The sequence below is a fragment of the Hyperolius riggenbachi genome, chromosome 6, assembly GCF_040937935.1.
Source record: "Hyperolius riggenbachi isolate aHypRig1 chromosome 6, aHypRig1.pri, whole genome shotgun sequence".
NCBI classification, from domain to species: domain Eukaryota; kingdom Metazoa; phylum Chordata; class Amphibia; order Anura; family Hyperoliidae; genus Hyperolius; species Hyperolius riggenbachi.
In genome coordinates this window covers 272,306,502-272,323,023 of record NC_090651.1, presented here as the reverse complement: position 1 = coordinate 272,323,023, position 16,522 = coordinate 272,306,502, and the positions used below count along the sequence as shown (strand labels likewise).

Here is a 16,522-nt window from a genome sequence, read left to right as displayed (position 1 = left end):
AGAAGGGGGCAGGTTTGGGCTTGAAAATACATCAGAGATGAGAGACTCAGCTATAATGATTCCTGAGCAAAGCCAGACTGAATGCTCAGTCTGGGATTGTATCAGGGCTGATAACAAGAAGTCTGGGCAGTGAAGGATGAAACAGAAAGCAGGGTAGGTGTTTGCTCCAATGTTCCCACTGACATACATGGTAAAATACATGAGGCTGCTTCGTCTCTGGTACACCTTACCTTAAAGGGCCCCCTGACTTCCATTCTAGGTAGAAATCTGCAGATTATTCGAATTTTCCTCGTCACTGCAGCCATCCATCAGATCAGAGGACCAGCAGGGAGGCTTGAAGGGTCAAAGTGGGAAGCTAATGTTTCTGACTCTTACCAACAGTAGAGCTTCTCCTGCCTGCAGCTCTAAACAAAAACATAACTTTGTTTGTGCAGCTTTTCTTAAATGTAGCCTCTAAGTATGTTCTTTTTTTCCATTATTATATAATGTTCTTATTCCACACTTTTTTGGACATGTTTTAAACAAGTGTTGTACGTGTATGTCTAATAATATTCTTATGTACAGTATTTAAAAATGCCTTGATTTCAGATGTTTTACAGAACTTTGTCAGCTGGACACTAGATGGCACGTTCTGCTGGTTAACATGACGGATCAAGAGAACAATAACAGTATATCGGCAAATCCATTCGCTGCTCTCTTCGCGTCTCTTGCAGAAGCTCGTCAGTTTGTGGCTGGGCAGAAGCAACAGTTCAGACAGCCAGCAGGTGATGATGCTTACCAGGCATACAAGTCAAGTTTGTAAAATAAGTCCTGACCACTTTTTACTGTCAGGACATAAAAAAACATTATAAAAGCAAAAATCAAGTTAAAGGACTATCCCCAAAAATGTTTACATTTGAAATACATACTTCTATACAATGCACTTTGTTCCTATTTTGCTGTCACATAAAAAAGGTAGTAAAAAGTAGACCATTTCCTCATGGGAGATTAATGTTAACTTTGTTCTTTACAAAATAACTCTCTAAAAAAGATCCATACAAAGATATTGGCCAGCCTCCCTACTCCCTGCACACTATATTGGCAGTTGTACTGAGCAACTGTCATTCAGTAAGTGCTTCTGTAAATAAATACTTGGGAATCCTACACGAGGAGATGAACTTATCCAAAACCTGACAGATTTTTACACCCTACTGTATGTCATCAACAAAGGAACAAAATAATCTATAGTACATTTTACTCAAGTAGAAATCTACATTTTACATCTACCGTAAATGTTTTAAATTTTACAATTGGTAAAATAATCTCCATTGGTGGACACAATCGATTATGAACGAGTGAAAAAAATGTCGCCCAAATGAATTTCCATCGAACCAAAATTTGGATTTTCTTGTTGGTTGTGATAGATAGGAAGCAAAGATTGATATGTTGATTGCGGTGTGAACGATGTATTACAAAATTTCACTTCTGATCATAATTTCTGATCGTTCGAACAATTTTTCACTAACAATTGGACCGTTAGTGGCCACCTTTAGATCCGTTGCATTGCGTGCGTTGCAACTCATGTAAATCCATCCTCATGGACCACTATCACGAAAAATAGTGAAATTTATACAGTAATACATGTGTACACATATTTATAAGAAATACTTTTCTTCCAGAGTAAAATGCACTATAAATTACTTTTCTCCTATGTTGCTGTCGCTTACACTAGGTAATAAAAATCTGTCAGGTTTTGGACCAGTCCATCACCTCATGGGGGATTCTCAGGGTTTTCTGATGTTGTTGCAGAGTGACACTGGAAGTTGCTTGGGATCTGCAGCTCATCACCACTCCAGCTAGACTGCTTTTGTGATCGCTGTAATGAGGTTGCATGTGCAATTCAATGATAGTGAATGTGGACCACTAGTTGAGCCCTTAACCTTCCTAGCGTTATGAATGAGCCTGAATTCTCTTAAAAAAATATATATATATATATCTGCTATCAGTAAGGACGAGTCAGGCTTGTCCAGTAACTACAATTACCTGTGGCGTCGCTGGCATGCGGCATCCCTCACCGGCACCTTGCAGCTCCCTGTGCATGTATTCCTGTCTTCTTTGCTGTGGTCCCTGGCGGTAATCTCCTCTTCTTCTGCGTTTGTTGCTTCCTGTCTCTGGGCGAACATGACCCCCAGCATGTCCCTTTGATGATGCTGCGTGCGCCCCCTGGTGTTGGGCGCAAGCAGCGTCATCACATCAGGTGGCAAATTCAAATTGTTTGCATTGGATTTAATACAAACATCTGTGTTCAATCCATTATAAAAATTTCGAAGTGTAAAATGAAAAAAAAGATAAAAAAAATATTTTAAATAAAAAATAGTGTTGTTTTTTTTTTGTTTTGTTTTTTGGTATTGTATGCATGCTTGCAAGACCGCAACTTGCAAGCAGTCCGCAAAAATGTAAAAGAATGTACCGCTTCCGGTACAAAAATTGCAGGGAAATTACACACCTGGGAGGTTAACAGCTATCTCGAAAGAGGTCCTAAACTTCGAACACAAGCTGAGACCATGTTTCAGTGCAGCTCTGCATTAAAAAGGCATAACTCAGAGGCTTCTTATACTGCAAGGTTTTTAGTGTGTGTTTGGTAACAAAGAATCTTTCCTGCTTTACAGAGGACGCAGGGGAGAGCCAGGATGAGTCTGACAACAGTGTTTCAGAGAGCTTGGATGACTGTGATGATTCTGTGGCAGAAATTAGCCGTTCATTTCGATCTCAGCAAGAAATATGTGAACAGCTGAACATCAACCATATGATTCAGAGAATCTTTCTTATTACTCTGGACAACAGTGAGTATGACTTTTTCTAGGAAATGTACTGATACTGGTTATTATGGTGATGAATTTGTTCAAGAAGACCGTGAGTGTTACTATGTTTTAAGGTGACTCTCTAGTGAGAGCTATATGGAGGCTGCCATATTTATTTCCTATTAAACAACATCAGTTGCCTTGGCTGTCTTGCTGATCTTCCTGACTTTAGCAGTATCTGAACTATACACTTCAAACAAGCATACTGCTAGTGCGGTCATGCTTTTGTCAGAATACCTGATCCGTATTCTTGTTCTGGGTTAGAAGCAGAGGATCAGTGGGACAAATCCTGTCTCAAATCGCAGTCATGCCGTAAACCTGGTGGATCGCACAATAATCGCATCAGCAGATATATGTGAATCTCAGTGTGATTACAATTGCAATCACGATTCACAGTAAAAACAGCCTTAAGTCACTCCTGTTGTCATCCCAACATGGGTATAAGCAGGGCTGTGGAGTCGGGGCAATTTTGGGCACCCGGAGTCGGAGTCGTTGATTTCATAAACTGAGGAGTCGGGAGTCGGATCATTTTTGTACAAAATCCACAGCCCTGTTAAGTATTAGTCTAAGGAGTTGGAGTCGGAGCTATTTTAGGTACCCGGAGTTGGAGTCGGAGTCGTGGTTTCATAAACCGAAGAGTCGGAGTTGGAGTCAGAAGATTTTTGTACCGACTCCACAGCCCTGGGTATAAGTATGGCCATTTTGATTGTATCAGCAACTACCACAGGAAGATACAAAAGAAAGTGGCCAAAGAAAGGTACAACAAAGTCTCCATTAACATTTAAACTTATGGGAGGGAAGCACATGCTTAATGTAAATTATAATGCTTTCAAGCATATTTTTGAATATGCTAATTCATGTTGCCACTGTAAAATATGAAACATAACAGATCAAAAAGAGAAATTTAACAATGTAAACAGCTGGATAATAGTAGAATTAAAATGGTATTATCCATAATCTAACCTTGGCAGATAGCTAAATGTTTCTTTTCAGCATGTCATTACAGAACTTGTAGCATAATGATACAGTAGTAGATCTTAAGGCTAACAATAAAATGTGATATTTCATTAATTTATTCTATACCAGGTGACCCTAGTGCTAAGAGTGGTAATGGCATCCCCCTGCGCTGTGTGTACCTCGAAGAGCTAGGCTCAGAACTTGATGGGCAAGACTGGCTGGACATGGACAATGTAGAACAGGTATGCTAAGCAGACAGAGAGTTTGTTGAAAAGGTTCATCTGTCTGGGTCAAATATTGCATATTACCTTACGCAATAGGACTGGTTTGCTAAGGTTGGACAACAGCGGAAAACACTGGAGAGTATATGGGGAGTATATTGGGATCAGACACGACATAAAAATCGCAAACCATGGAGGAATGAACCAGATGGTCTGGTATAATTAATCTAGTTATCTTTGGCCCTTCAATTTCCCCAGATCTCAAGCCAATAAAGTATCTGTGGGATATGCTATAAAAACAGGTCCAGGTCCATGGAGACATCACATTGCAACTTATTGCTCATGTCTCTGTGCCACATATTGCAGGACACATTCTGAGGCCTTGTGGTGGCCATGCAGCTGGGTCAGGTACTCTTTTCTAGGACAGTGAGAGCTACACAATATTTCACAGGTGGTTTTATCTTTTGGCTGAACAGTGCAAGTGACTCGGCAAATTTGGACTAGATTTTTTTTTTAAATTCCTGTCCTTGATTAGGTGGCAAAGGTACTATCCTAGCAACATGAGTCCCTGGTTCAAATCCCAGCCAAGGCACTATCTGCTCGGAGTTAATTGGCTTCCCCCTAAAATTGGCCCTAGACTGCGATACATAAGCTACATAATACATGCGTAGACATATGACTATGGTAGGAATTAGAATGTGAGCCCCTTTGACTGCAATAAACATTGAAATCAAATTCCCTAACCTTCCAGCAATCCTTGCAGTATACTGATATGACCCAGGTGAGGGTTCCAAACTTTTGCTACATAATAGCAGTTGGGTTTTGTTTTGTTTTTGTATCCGATCCAGGTTTGCAGTGTTGGTTATGTTTTCCACACATGATACCTTTTACTGAAAAACACACAAGCTGTAAGTTGATCTGCAGTAGACTGAAGTCTGTATTGTTGTTACTATTATTCTTACATATATTTTGCTGTATTTCAGGCTGTATTCACTCGTCTTCTTCTGCCAGAGCCTGGAAAGTACATGATATGCATGACATCCACCGGGGCCCCCAACCTGTCCGCTGAGAGAGATGCTGGAGAAAAGCACATCTTCCCCTTCCTATTCTCCTGTTTCCAGAGAGCCAAGAAGGAGGTGAAATTTTAGTCAAGTTAAGGATTTGCCCATTGCTCTTAAAAGTGGAAGCCAAGGCAAAGCTTTGTTTTGGATAAAGTAGGCCGAGTATAGAACCTCTGTCATGCTCTCATTGTCCCTATTGGGAAAGTTTCTTCTCACTCCCTTCCAGTGTCATGGCTGCCACTGATACATAAATTCATCAGATGTCACCAGGACAGTCATTTTCCAGTAGAGCAACTAATCAGGTGGCTGCTATCAGAAGTGGCAGTTCTGTGTCTGTGACATTTTCTGGTACTTCCAGTTTTTTTTCTTTCAGAAAGAAATAAGAAGCAACCTGTTCGATAGGAATGCAGCCAGCCTTGAGGAGAAACTCCGCTTTCACATACTCTTTGTAGTGTATGGACAGCTGAGAAACCTACCATCTTGTTACGTGAGGAATTCGCTATGCAGAGGAGGAGCTTGTTGTTCCTTTTCCACACCTGGACTTTCCCACTAACTGGCAATAAACTGGGATACTCCTATATCACAGTTTCTAGAAGAAAACCTACAGAAGGAGTTGCCAACATCCCCTGCAATGTATAGTGGTGTTTCAGTTTCAGTTTTAAAGTCTGACAGCGGTTCTAGGTCTTCTTTACTCCATACAGAGTTGAAAAAAAAATGTTTTGCTTTGACATCCACTTTAGTTCTCTACAAAAGGAAAGATTGTTGTCCGTATTGGTAAATGCCATTTTCATGAGGTAGGCGAGTCAGTGACCAACCACCGGGAGTCTTTAAAACATCCCACGTACATTGCTGGTTATTTGGTCTATTTTGGTTTAAGCTAATAATTCTTCTAAACTTGAGTAGTGCCATATATGTGACTTTGCTGGATACGTGTTTAATAGTAAGCAGCAGGATGCAAATTACCTTTTACATTCACCTTTAAAATGTAATGACACTTTTTAAATTTTCTTTTAAAGCAAAGCTAAAGCAAGGAAACCTATTTCAGGTTAGACACATGTCTGTGTAGAGGAAAGGCTCTCGATACCATAGAGCCTTTCTGGTCCTCTGCCCGTCCTGTTCCAGCGCCATCCCTTCTGCGACTGGCTGTGTTTTCAGTACTTCTTGGGAACTTTCGGAACTACTTGCTTCCCCCGAGTGCTTCCAAACATGGGCGCATCCACACTGCAGGTCAAATATCTTCAGCGTGGGACGTCGCTGGAAGGACAAGACTGACAGAGGACCTGTAAGGCTTTATAGTATCCAGAGCCTTCTACGTAGGTGAGTATCTAACCTGAAGTTTCCTCACTCCAGGTTCACTTTATTGTATACCTTTGCTTTAAAAATTTGTATGAAAAGCATACTATTCTATACGTGGAAGTACAGTTTTTCATACCACAGGTTCCAGCAACAGTGTAGAGGCTTCCCCATCCTCCTCAACCTTGCTGTTACTTGTTTTTGCTTTAGATACCCCTTAAGGGAATGTAATGTTAGGTTATTGCTGAAGTCAAGTTAGGGTTAACCTAGGGGCACACCGGTGGATCACAGCCCAATGTTCCAAACTGATTGAACTCTCCCTTATTGGAATTTGATTGGCTCATGATTGAGCCCTACACCATGTGGCAAACTTAATTTTCATAGATTTTGGCAGAAATCTATCATCAATGATAAAACCACAAGCATTGTACGGCAAGATGTAGTCCAATGCTAAATAGCTATAAATCCCCCATCACTCCTACTCCATCTTTTGCACAGTGATAGTTCAACATATTCAATCAGACTTTTGATCTACAAACTGTCCAAATTGATTGAAAGTAAATTGAGCATATTTGTTGGTCTTGCTTTAGACATGGGTTAACGGAGAGATATAGAAGTATCAAGCTAGCTTACGGCTCATTCTCACACTGAGTGCGACTTTTACAGAAGTTGGGGCTAGTTCTTACTGCAAGCGCATCCTGGCATTTAGTAGCAGCATAGTATTGTGCCGTATTGGCCATCAGCAAAAGCAGACTCGAATCCTGTATATTGCACTTTACAGCTGTTAAAACTATATAAACTCTAATGTTCTCAGTGAGGCCACTTTTAAAGCGGACCTGAACTCAGAACTTCCTCTCTGCTTTAAAAGATAAGCAACAGCATAATAGAAACGTTTCTTTGTTACAGCTGATATAAATCTGCAATGTGTCTACTTCCTGCTTTCACATAGAGTTAACATCATCCGAGACAGCCAGCTGACACAGCTGAGAGATCAAATTACAGTTTTACAGTTGTGATTAATCACCGATGAGGGGGAATTAGACAGGCTAGAAGGGTGCATTTCTCTGTTTTTCTTCTGTCCTGTGCAACAGTTCAGGTCCACTTTACAAGACTGGTGCTAGGTGACTTTTTATAAATCCTTACAGCAGGACTTTAAGGAGAGCCAGCTAGTATCAAACATCTAGTGTGAATTTATGCTAGGTACACACAATGCAATTTTCGGACAGATTTACCGTCAGAAAGACTGTTTCCAACATGTCAGATCTGATTTCCAATCGATTTTCTGATTGATTTTCCATAGACGTGAAAGGAAAATTAATCAGAAAATCAGGTCATAATCTGCCAAGCCAGGGAGTATCAAGAGTTTTTGATGATCAATAGAGGCAAGGGGCAAAACTGCTGGGGCACACTGGAATTTCTGGCTTTATGTACAGTCTAATGATGCCAAATCCTTCAGCAGGTGTCGCACCCAGGACTGGTTCTTAGCGTGCTGAGGTAATTGCAGTGTTTGCGGTTGCAATATTCATTACTACACTTGTCTTGTTTGTACAGGTCACGAAGGTGCCAGAGAATCTGCTGCCATATGCAGTGCGCTGCAAAGCTCTCACTGTTTCTAACGCACGCACTCTACTACTCACACCGGAGATCTATCAGGGGCAGGATGTACCGGCTCAGGTGGTGGACTTAATGCTCGAGGGATTACACGGAGGAAGTGAGCTCAATTTTCTTTACATACTATACTGAGGTGAACTTTTCACCATAGATATTTTGATATCTTCTGTTTTGAAATTTGGTGTTTTTAAAGTTTCAGATCAGGTAGGAAAGCCAACACCGGGATGACACTTTTAGGGCCTGTTCACATCTAAGTTTTACGGGAGTGATTTTACCGTGATTACACGGAAAAAATCACTGGACACTGCGGCGGTTTTGGAGCGATCGCGATTAGCGGTGCTATGCATGCTAAACGCGAACCGCCGGCAAACCGATGCATGTAACACGTTTGCGGCTAACGCTAACCGCAAACGCGGCAGTGAGAACCCTGCCATGTGTTACATGTTGTAGCGTTTTTTTAAAAACCGCTAGCGGTTTGCCTTGAGCGGGAATCGTGTGATTTTAGCAGCGTTTTCCTTTTTCCGTAGCGTTTTTTTTTGTGGGGGGGGGGGGGGGTTATTTTAAAGCAGTTTTGAATTTAATGCTAGCAATTTGTATTGGGATTTCCTTATTTATTTATTTTTTTGTGGTTCTGGGTTCTGGAATGGCTGGCGATTCCAAAGTGTGGCTAAAAACAGCTGCTGTGGGTTTCAGCCATAAAGTGAACATGAAGGTGAGAGGGATATGGAGGCTGCCATTTCCTTTTAAGCAATATCAGTTGCCTGGCTATCCTGCTGATCCTTTTCCTCTAAAACTTTTTGCCATATACCCCGAACAAGCATGCAGCAGATTAGGTGTTTCTGACATTATTCTCAGATCTGACAAGATTAGCTGCATGATTGTTTCTGGTGTGATTCAGACAGTCTCTACTGCAGCCAAATAGATCAGCAGGACTGCCAGGCAACTGGTACTGTTTAAAACCACTTCCGGACCATAGGCTTACACCCTCCTAGTGACCAGGCAATGTTTTACAATTTAGTGCTCTGCAGCTTTAAAAGCTTGCTGCAGAGCCATACCACGCAACACACAAATTAATCCCCCGCCCCCTTTCCTGCCCACCAACAGAGCTTTCTGCTGATGAGCTCTGATCGCTGCTGGGATGTGACACAGCTGTCCCCAGTCCCTGTCTAACAGTCTCCTAGCGGTGATCGCCGCTGGTCTCAGTCATTAAAGCAGGGATGCGCGCGCATTGGTGGTCGGGAGGGGGTTAAAAGGAACTTGTACTTATAAGACTCATGTTATACAAAAATATTTTGCTCTCTGCCTTTGATTAGATGGTTAGCAAGGGAGTAGCAATAGCCATAGCAGCTGCTATGGGGCCCTGAAGCAGAGGGGGCCCAGATGCTACTTGATGTATTCACCATTAACTTTCTTATGTTCCTCCACCCTCTGACTTTGTCTAAGTGCCCATGGACTATATGTAGTGTAGATTGCATGGAAATGTAAACTGCCCTGTTAACTCGTATCCGTAGGGTAGGGGGCAAGTGGCATTGCATAAGATTGCCTACATCTGAGGGCCCCATGAAAGTCTTGCTATGGGGCCCCATAATCTCTAGCTACGCAACAGCTGGTTAGTGTCTTTCACTTGTTAGCACTCACGTGAAACCATTTCTTACAGACTTTGACAATGTAGTGGAGTTCTTGGAAGAAGTGATTGAGGTTCTCGTGGCAGATGAGGAGGTGCGATCCTTCAGTGAAGTTTTCCATCCTGTGTTTGATGTCATCCTGGAGCGTATCAGAGCTTTAGATTTATGCCAGATGCTCCTGTACACCTACCTTGACATGCTTTTATATTGCACCAGGCAAAAGGATATCGCTAAGGTGAGCAAAGTAGCCAGACAGCAGTTACACATATTCTTCATGCAATGCACCAGCTACACATTTTCTTTTATGTTTTATGTGAACTTGAGGTGAAAAAAGTGATTTTTTTTTTAATATATCCCATGGTTTTATTTTATATGTAAACATTTATAGAGTACATTGAATGTTTTATTATCTCCTCTCAATGGCAGCCCATTAAGAGTCCCAGAGTTAAAATACATGAATTATTGACCTGTTTCTATCTCTCCCATACCCTCAGAAGTTGTATTCAGCCAGGAAAACTTTTATGGTTGAAATTTGCTTATCAGTGTTACTATATTCCCAACAAGGTACCGACAAGACATAAGCTGTCACTTCCAAACCTAAAAATGTACTCTTTCAGGCAGCAAAATAAATCAAGTAAAACAGCCTGGTTATTACTGTAATAGGTTTTGCATTTTACATACACGTTTATCCCACCATGTCACGTCGCCTCAGGTACACTTCAATCAAAGTTGAACACGGTTTGTGTGGATTGAGTTAGGGATCTGTGCAATGTAATAATACTAATGTCTGTCTGCCCGTTCCCTCTAGTTTAATGCTGCATTTCTGGGTCATGTCATGGAGTGTCTGGTTACCCATTGTTGGTTACAGGTCTGCCATTTAAATATCTCTTATCATATATCAAGCATTGTCCTTCTTTGCAAATGATATGCTCACATCAAGAATTGGTCCCTACTTATTGTTCTATATTACGATAAGTACAGTGGCTGTACTCGAATGCTAGCTATGAAACTCTTCCCTGCGTGTGGCTAGTTTGTCCTAACATGCTTCTGGAGTCCGTGCTGCTAGAATTACTGGTATTTACAGTGGCATAGCAATAGAGTGCAGACCCTGAAACCACATCTTGGCCACTAGACCTGACGGTTTACCTAGGGCCCTCCCTCAGCCATTGCATTTGTTTTTTATTGGTACATTAGAATCCTTTTATAGTAAACTCCAATGGACCAGAAAAAGTGTGCTTTCTGGTTGTTTGAGACTCGATGTAGTAAATAGGCCTAACTAGTACAGTACTATACCCCTCTCTACATAAAATTAACTGTGTAGTCTTAGAATACAAGTATATTAATCTAGGTGGAACCCTCTCTTTGAAGGATACATGAGAGAAAAATAAAAAAATGCTGATCAACTTACCTGGGGCTTCCTCCAGCCCCTTGAAGTCTCTGCCTCCCTCGTCGCAGCTCTGCTGGTACCCATTCTTCTTCAGCTAACAAGGCTGCTTGCGGCTGCGCTCATGTACCAGAACGCACCCACCTACGTGAGCATGGCCCCAAGCAGTGCGCGCGCATGTGCAGAAACCACCAACCTAGCCTTGACAGTGATCATTACGGATGAGACCGCAGCAGAGTGGCTGCCATCGGTGCTGTGACAAGGGACACAGAGACTTCAAGGGGCTGGAGGAAGCCCAAGGTAGGTAGATCAGCATTTTATATTTTTCTCCCATGTATCCTTTAAGCACAGCAGACCCCAGAAACAGCCTAAGAAGTAGAAGGATAGATACAATTATTTATCTCATCAGTTTATTTTACTTAAAGTTTTACTTTACTTAAAGAAACTCAGAGACAACAGACAGCCCAGCTCTGATACTTACCCGGGGCTTCCTCCCACCCCACAAACATGTCTAAGTCCCACGCCGTTCTCTCGCACTCTGCCGTTCAGCTGCAGTGAGCTCTGTTACTGGGTTCAGTCGATGCCAGTCAGGGTATACTGCACATGTGCAGACCTACCGCGCATGCGCAGGTAGGTACTGCATGCGCAGTAGACCCGGATGACGTCACTGAGCCTGTTAACGGAGCTCACCGGGGCTGAACGGCAGAGTGCGGGAGGACGGCGTGGGACTTAGACATGTTTGTGGGGTGGGAGAAAGCCCCGGGTAAGTATCAGAGCTGGGCTGTCTGTCGTCTCTGAGTCTCTTAAGTCTCTCTTTACTTTTTATTGTCCCGTATGACTTGCTGCATTAAAGCAGGAGCCTGCCTTTTACTGCACATTGCTGAAACATGTTGTATTGTGTAACTACATTTCAGTGCATCTAGCTGGTGAGACATTACATCAACTTTGCTGTAGGGTGAAAGGGAAAAGTCACGTGACCACGTCACAGCAGCACTGAGGGAGGAAGGGGGCACATTCCAAAGACTGAGGCTCTGTAGCAATCCTTTTACAGTTGGCAGCAGTCCCTGTTGATTTTACAGATGAGGGGACAAAGTTGCTGGCTGTTGCCATCAACCAACAGCCACTCCAATAAAAGTATTTTGATACTTCACAACAGACTTTTATCTGTGATGTTATTTCTGACATAACCTTGAGTGGGGGCTAGCGGAGAAATGCTTTCAATACTTAGAAGGTTCCTTTGACACCAGAAATCTGGATGTGAAGCTCCTAACTAGTGAAAACTAGGAGCAGGTGAGTATTAAAAACACCCCCCATTAATTTATAATCAGGATATTATCTTATGTTTTGTTTTGAAAATCTCACTTTTGCGCATATATTTACCGGTATGTGACTATGCTTTAATTTGTCTGCTATTAACATATAAGTTACTTTTCATTTCCTTTTGTAGATTTTTGTGAAACATATCCAGCCTCAGGATCCAACAAACGGACATCAGTACCAAAAGACGTTGCTGGGTGAAATCCTCAGCATATCTTGCCTGTTGCGCACCCCTGGTGTAGTAGAAAACCATGGTTATTTCCTGAACCCATCGCGCTCCAGTCCTCAAGAGATTAAAATGCAAGAATCCAATATCCATCAGGTAGGATAGTACTTCTCGTACAATTTGGTTTGCAAATCCTAATTTCTTTTTGCGGAAGGGCGAGCGGCTCTGTGTTGCTGCGCTGGCGGGGTCCATGCTCACACGGCTGCAGCATGTGAGCATGGCCATGCTTGTGCATGAAAAAGAGTGAGGTCATGATCTTCAGGAGGGTCCCAGGCCCGTGGTAGTCGGGAGATTAGGTAAGTATCTCTAGTCAGTTGACTAAGGTCCTAATTCCTCCCCGTGTTAATTTTTAACCTATGTTCATTCCATTCAGTGTTTTTATTTAATTGCATATCTAATCTAGTAAGAATTGTATAGTGGATGGAGACCTATACAACTCCTTTCACTGATTTTTTTTTTTTTTTTTAATCTAGTCATTTGTGCAAGCACGTATTCTGTATGTACATGTAGTATTCCATTGGATATTTTAATAGTTTTAGTAGAAAAGTTATGTCAAGGAGCTCCTAGCAGCCAGATGTTAAAACAATGAAAGATAATTTAGGCCCGCTTCACGCTGGCAATTAGTGGCAAACAGATCCGTAAAAACAGATCTGATTACCGGTCGATCGGATCCGTTTTCACTCAGTTTGCCGTTCAGCTGCTTCCATTACGTTTCCCCACAAGCCCCCCAGACTCCCATCACCAAAGTGAATTTTGCTGGCTAAAACGGTTCGTTTCTTCACTAGTGTGAAGAAACGTTCCGTTTTCTCATTGCCCCCAATGCAGGGCTCAGCTGTCCGAAAAAATTGGTGCAGAACGGATCCATTCTAACAGACCAATGTGAACAGATCCATAGGTTAACAATGGACTGTTTTTTTAACTCTAATGTGAATCAGGCCTTATAGTTAGATGTTTTTTTAGACCAATGTTTCTCAACATATTATTGGTATGTACCACTTTTAAAAATCTGTGGTTGCCAAGTACCCCCTGGTATGGTAAAGATTATCTCAAGTACCCCTTGACACAGATATATTTAATAGTAGTGCATGGTAATTGTTTCTAAACAATTGCCACAAGTTTATTTTTGCATTTAATCATCTCAAATACCATTTTGATGTTGATGTTTATACTGGATTTTTTTGAATTCCAATGTTTTAAAACACTGAATTTTGTTGAACTTAATTATATCAAGTGGGAGTACCCCCTGGAGTATGCATACCACACGTTAAGAACCCAGGCTGTAGACCAATGCATTTTACATACTTCTCTTTTCTCATCACTTGGGCAGCACAGTGCGCCCAGTGGTTAGCGCTCTCGCCTTGCATCGCTGGGTCCCTGGTTTGAATCCCAGCAAGGGCACTATCTGCATGGAGTTTGTATGTTTGCCCATGTTTGATTGGGTTTCCTCCTGGTGTTTCGGTTTCCTCTCATATCCCAAAACATACAGATATATTAATTGGCTTACCCCTGAATTGGCCCTAGACTACAATACATACACTACATATATAGATATATGACTATCGTGGGGATTAGATTGTGAGCCCCTCTGAGGGACAGTTTAGTGATAAGACAATATACTCTGTACAGCGCTGCGGAAGATGTTGGCGCTATATAAATACTAAATAATTATTATTACATATAATAAGGCTTTGTTTTCTCTATCAGTTCATGGCTCAGTTTCATGAGAAGATTTACCAGCTTCTGAAGAACCTCCTTCAGCTGTCTACAGATACCAAACATCACATCTTATCATGGCTGGGTAACTGTCTACATGCCAACGCCGGCCGTGCGAAGATCTGGGCCAGCCAGGTCCCTGAGATTTTCCTTCAGACTTATGCATCAGATAGTTTCTTTCTGAACTTGGGTGCTGCCCTGCTGCGTTTGTGCCAGCCTTTCTGTAAGCCAGGTTCTGCCCGTCTGCTTACATTTAATCCCACTTACTGTGCTCTGCGAGAGATCAGTGAAGAGGAACACAAGACTCGGAATATCCACATGAAGGGTGAGCACAAAAAACATAATGAATGTATTTCCTGCTGATTTATGGAGTCATTTCTGTTGTAGTGTGACTTTTTTTTTTAATTAGGATGGTGACAGTTGGCCTAGTGTTGAGCTCAGTGATGCTATAGGTCGATGGTGCCATGCAGGATGAGTTTAGTGCACATTTAGCTTGCCTCTAGACTTCAACTTTTAAAAAAAGATTTTCATCTCTAAAGGCTCATACACTCGTCTGATTTTTCCAAGCGACCCGTCGTTTGAACGTCCAAACGTCCGGTCGTTTGGACGTCAAATCGGGCGTGTGTACACGTTTTGCTGATAACGCTGGTTTTGACGGATCTGCCAAGCGGATCTGTCGAAACCAGCGTTATCAGCTGAACGACCGACTGTACACACGCCCGATTTGACAATCCGACGTGTGTATGTACCATAGCGATCCTAATTATTCCATGTAGTTGCAGTAAGAAGTACTGTTGTGCTTGCTTATGATATGTCTGCCATGCACTAGCTGTGCTGTGTTCTTTAAAAGTTACAGCGTTCCTGAACTGATGATGTTTGATAATGAAAACTGAACGTTATTATTATGTAGTTTTTATATAGTGCTGATGCTTTCCAGAATGTATAGCATTGTCACGAACGGTCCCTCAGAGGAGCTCACAATCTAATCCCTACCATAGTCTCATGTCCGTTGTAGTCTAGGGCCAGTTCAGGGGGAAACCAATAAACGTATCTGTATGTTTTTGGGATGTGGGGGAAACCGGTGTGCCTGGAGGAAACCCACGCAGACATGGGGGAGACCATACTAACTCCTTTCAGATGTTGCCCTGACTGGATTTCAAAACAGGGATCCAGCAATCGCCTTGAGGGCTGGAACCCACTAGAGCGATTTCTTGAGCATTTAGGGAGCGCTTTAAATCGCTAGCTCTTTCCCTAAACGCTCTGCCAATGTAAACAAATGTAACAAATTCCAAAGTAGCGATTGCGATTAGCATAATCGCAATCGCAGGACATGCAGCATTTTGGGAGCGTTTGCGCTTCAATGTAATGTATTGAAGCGCTGGCAAATCACTCATGAATCGCTACACATAGAGATTTGAGTGCGATTGCAAGCTGTAATAAAATTCTGATAGATTGAAAGGACCAATCAGAATTAAAATCGCAAATCGCTACACAATCGCTGGCAAAAAGCTTACACTTTTTAAAATCTCTCCCAAAAGTGCTGGAAAACACTCATGAAATCGCTAACAAAACTCTGAATAAAAACGCTAGCGATTGCGTTTTGCGATTTGTAGTGGGTTCCAAGCCTCAGAGTGCTATCCGCTACACCACTGTGCTGCACATGCGTTTGTTTTTTTTGTTTTGTTTTTTTACAAATAAGTCAAACAAGTTCCATTCTGTTCTGCAGTAGGCTGTAGCAATGAAGTAGGAAAAAAAACTGTGTAACAGGGACTTATTGTTTAACTTTCCAGTAAAGGGGAACTTCTAGCAGAAGAGTCTCCTTATAATAACCACAAGGTCAAAGAATGGATCCGCGCACAGACTTGCAGGAACAGTGAAAATGTTATTGTCCCATCACACACACAGAAAAGATCTGACCGTTCACCAACAATTGTTTCGGGGCCAATCTGGTCCCCTTTGTCGAGGCTAGTACAGACATACAAAAAACAGTGCATGCAACAAAATATATGCCTAATGTAATGACACATCCCCAAAACATGTCAATCATGATCACACAACCGTTATGCAGATGGCAGTCTATACAATTCGATACCATTTGATTGAAAGGTATTGTACCAATCTATTTGAATTGTAGAGACTGCCATCTGCATAACGGTTTTGTGATCATGATTGACATGTTTTTGGGATGAGTCATTACACTTTGTACTTTGCCGAGGATCCTGCACCAGCACCCGCTGGACAGAGGTGTGCAATTCTTTTCTATATTGTCCTTAT

At 42.0% G+C, this 16,522-nt stretch overlaps 1 protein-coding gene across 2 annotated transcripts in view; it reads left to right on the top strand.

Annotated features, from left to right (window-relative positions):
- UBE4A (ubiquitination factor E4A) overlaps positions 1 to 16,522 on the top strand; it is a 70,581-nt gene that overhangs the window by 15,707 nt on the left and 38,352 nt on the right. For both annotated transcript variants that reach the window (XM_068240867.1, XM_068240866.1), the window contains exons 2-9: positions 589 to 764; positions 2,649 to 2,822; positions 3,927 to 4,039; positions 5,002 to 5,154; positions 7,924 to 8,083; positions 9,641 to 9,843; positions 12,440 to 12,631; positions 14,240 to 14,573. In XM_068240867.1, the coding sequence (XP_068096968.1) occupies positions 644 to 764; positions 2,649 to 2,822; positions 3,927 to 4,039; positions 5,002 to 5,154; positions 7,924 to 8,083; positions 9,641 to 9,843; positions 12,440 to 12,631; positions 14,240 to 14,573 (1,450 nt within the window). In that variant the 5' untranslated portion in view covers positions 589 to 643. The remainder of the gene's footprint in view (positions 1 to 588; positions 765 to 2,648; positions 2,823 to 3,926; positions 4,040 to 5,001; positions 5,155 to 7,923; positions 8,084 to 9,640; positions 9,844 to 12,439; positions 12,632 to 14,239; positions 14,574 to 16,522) is intronic.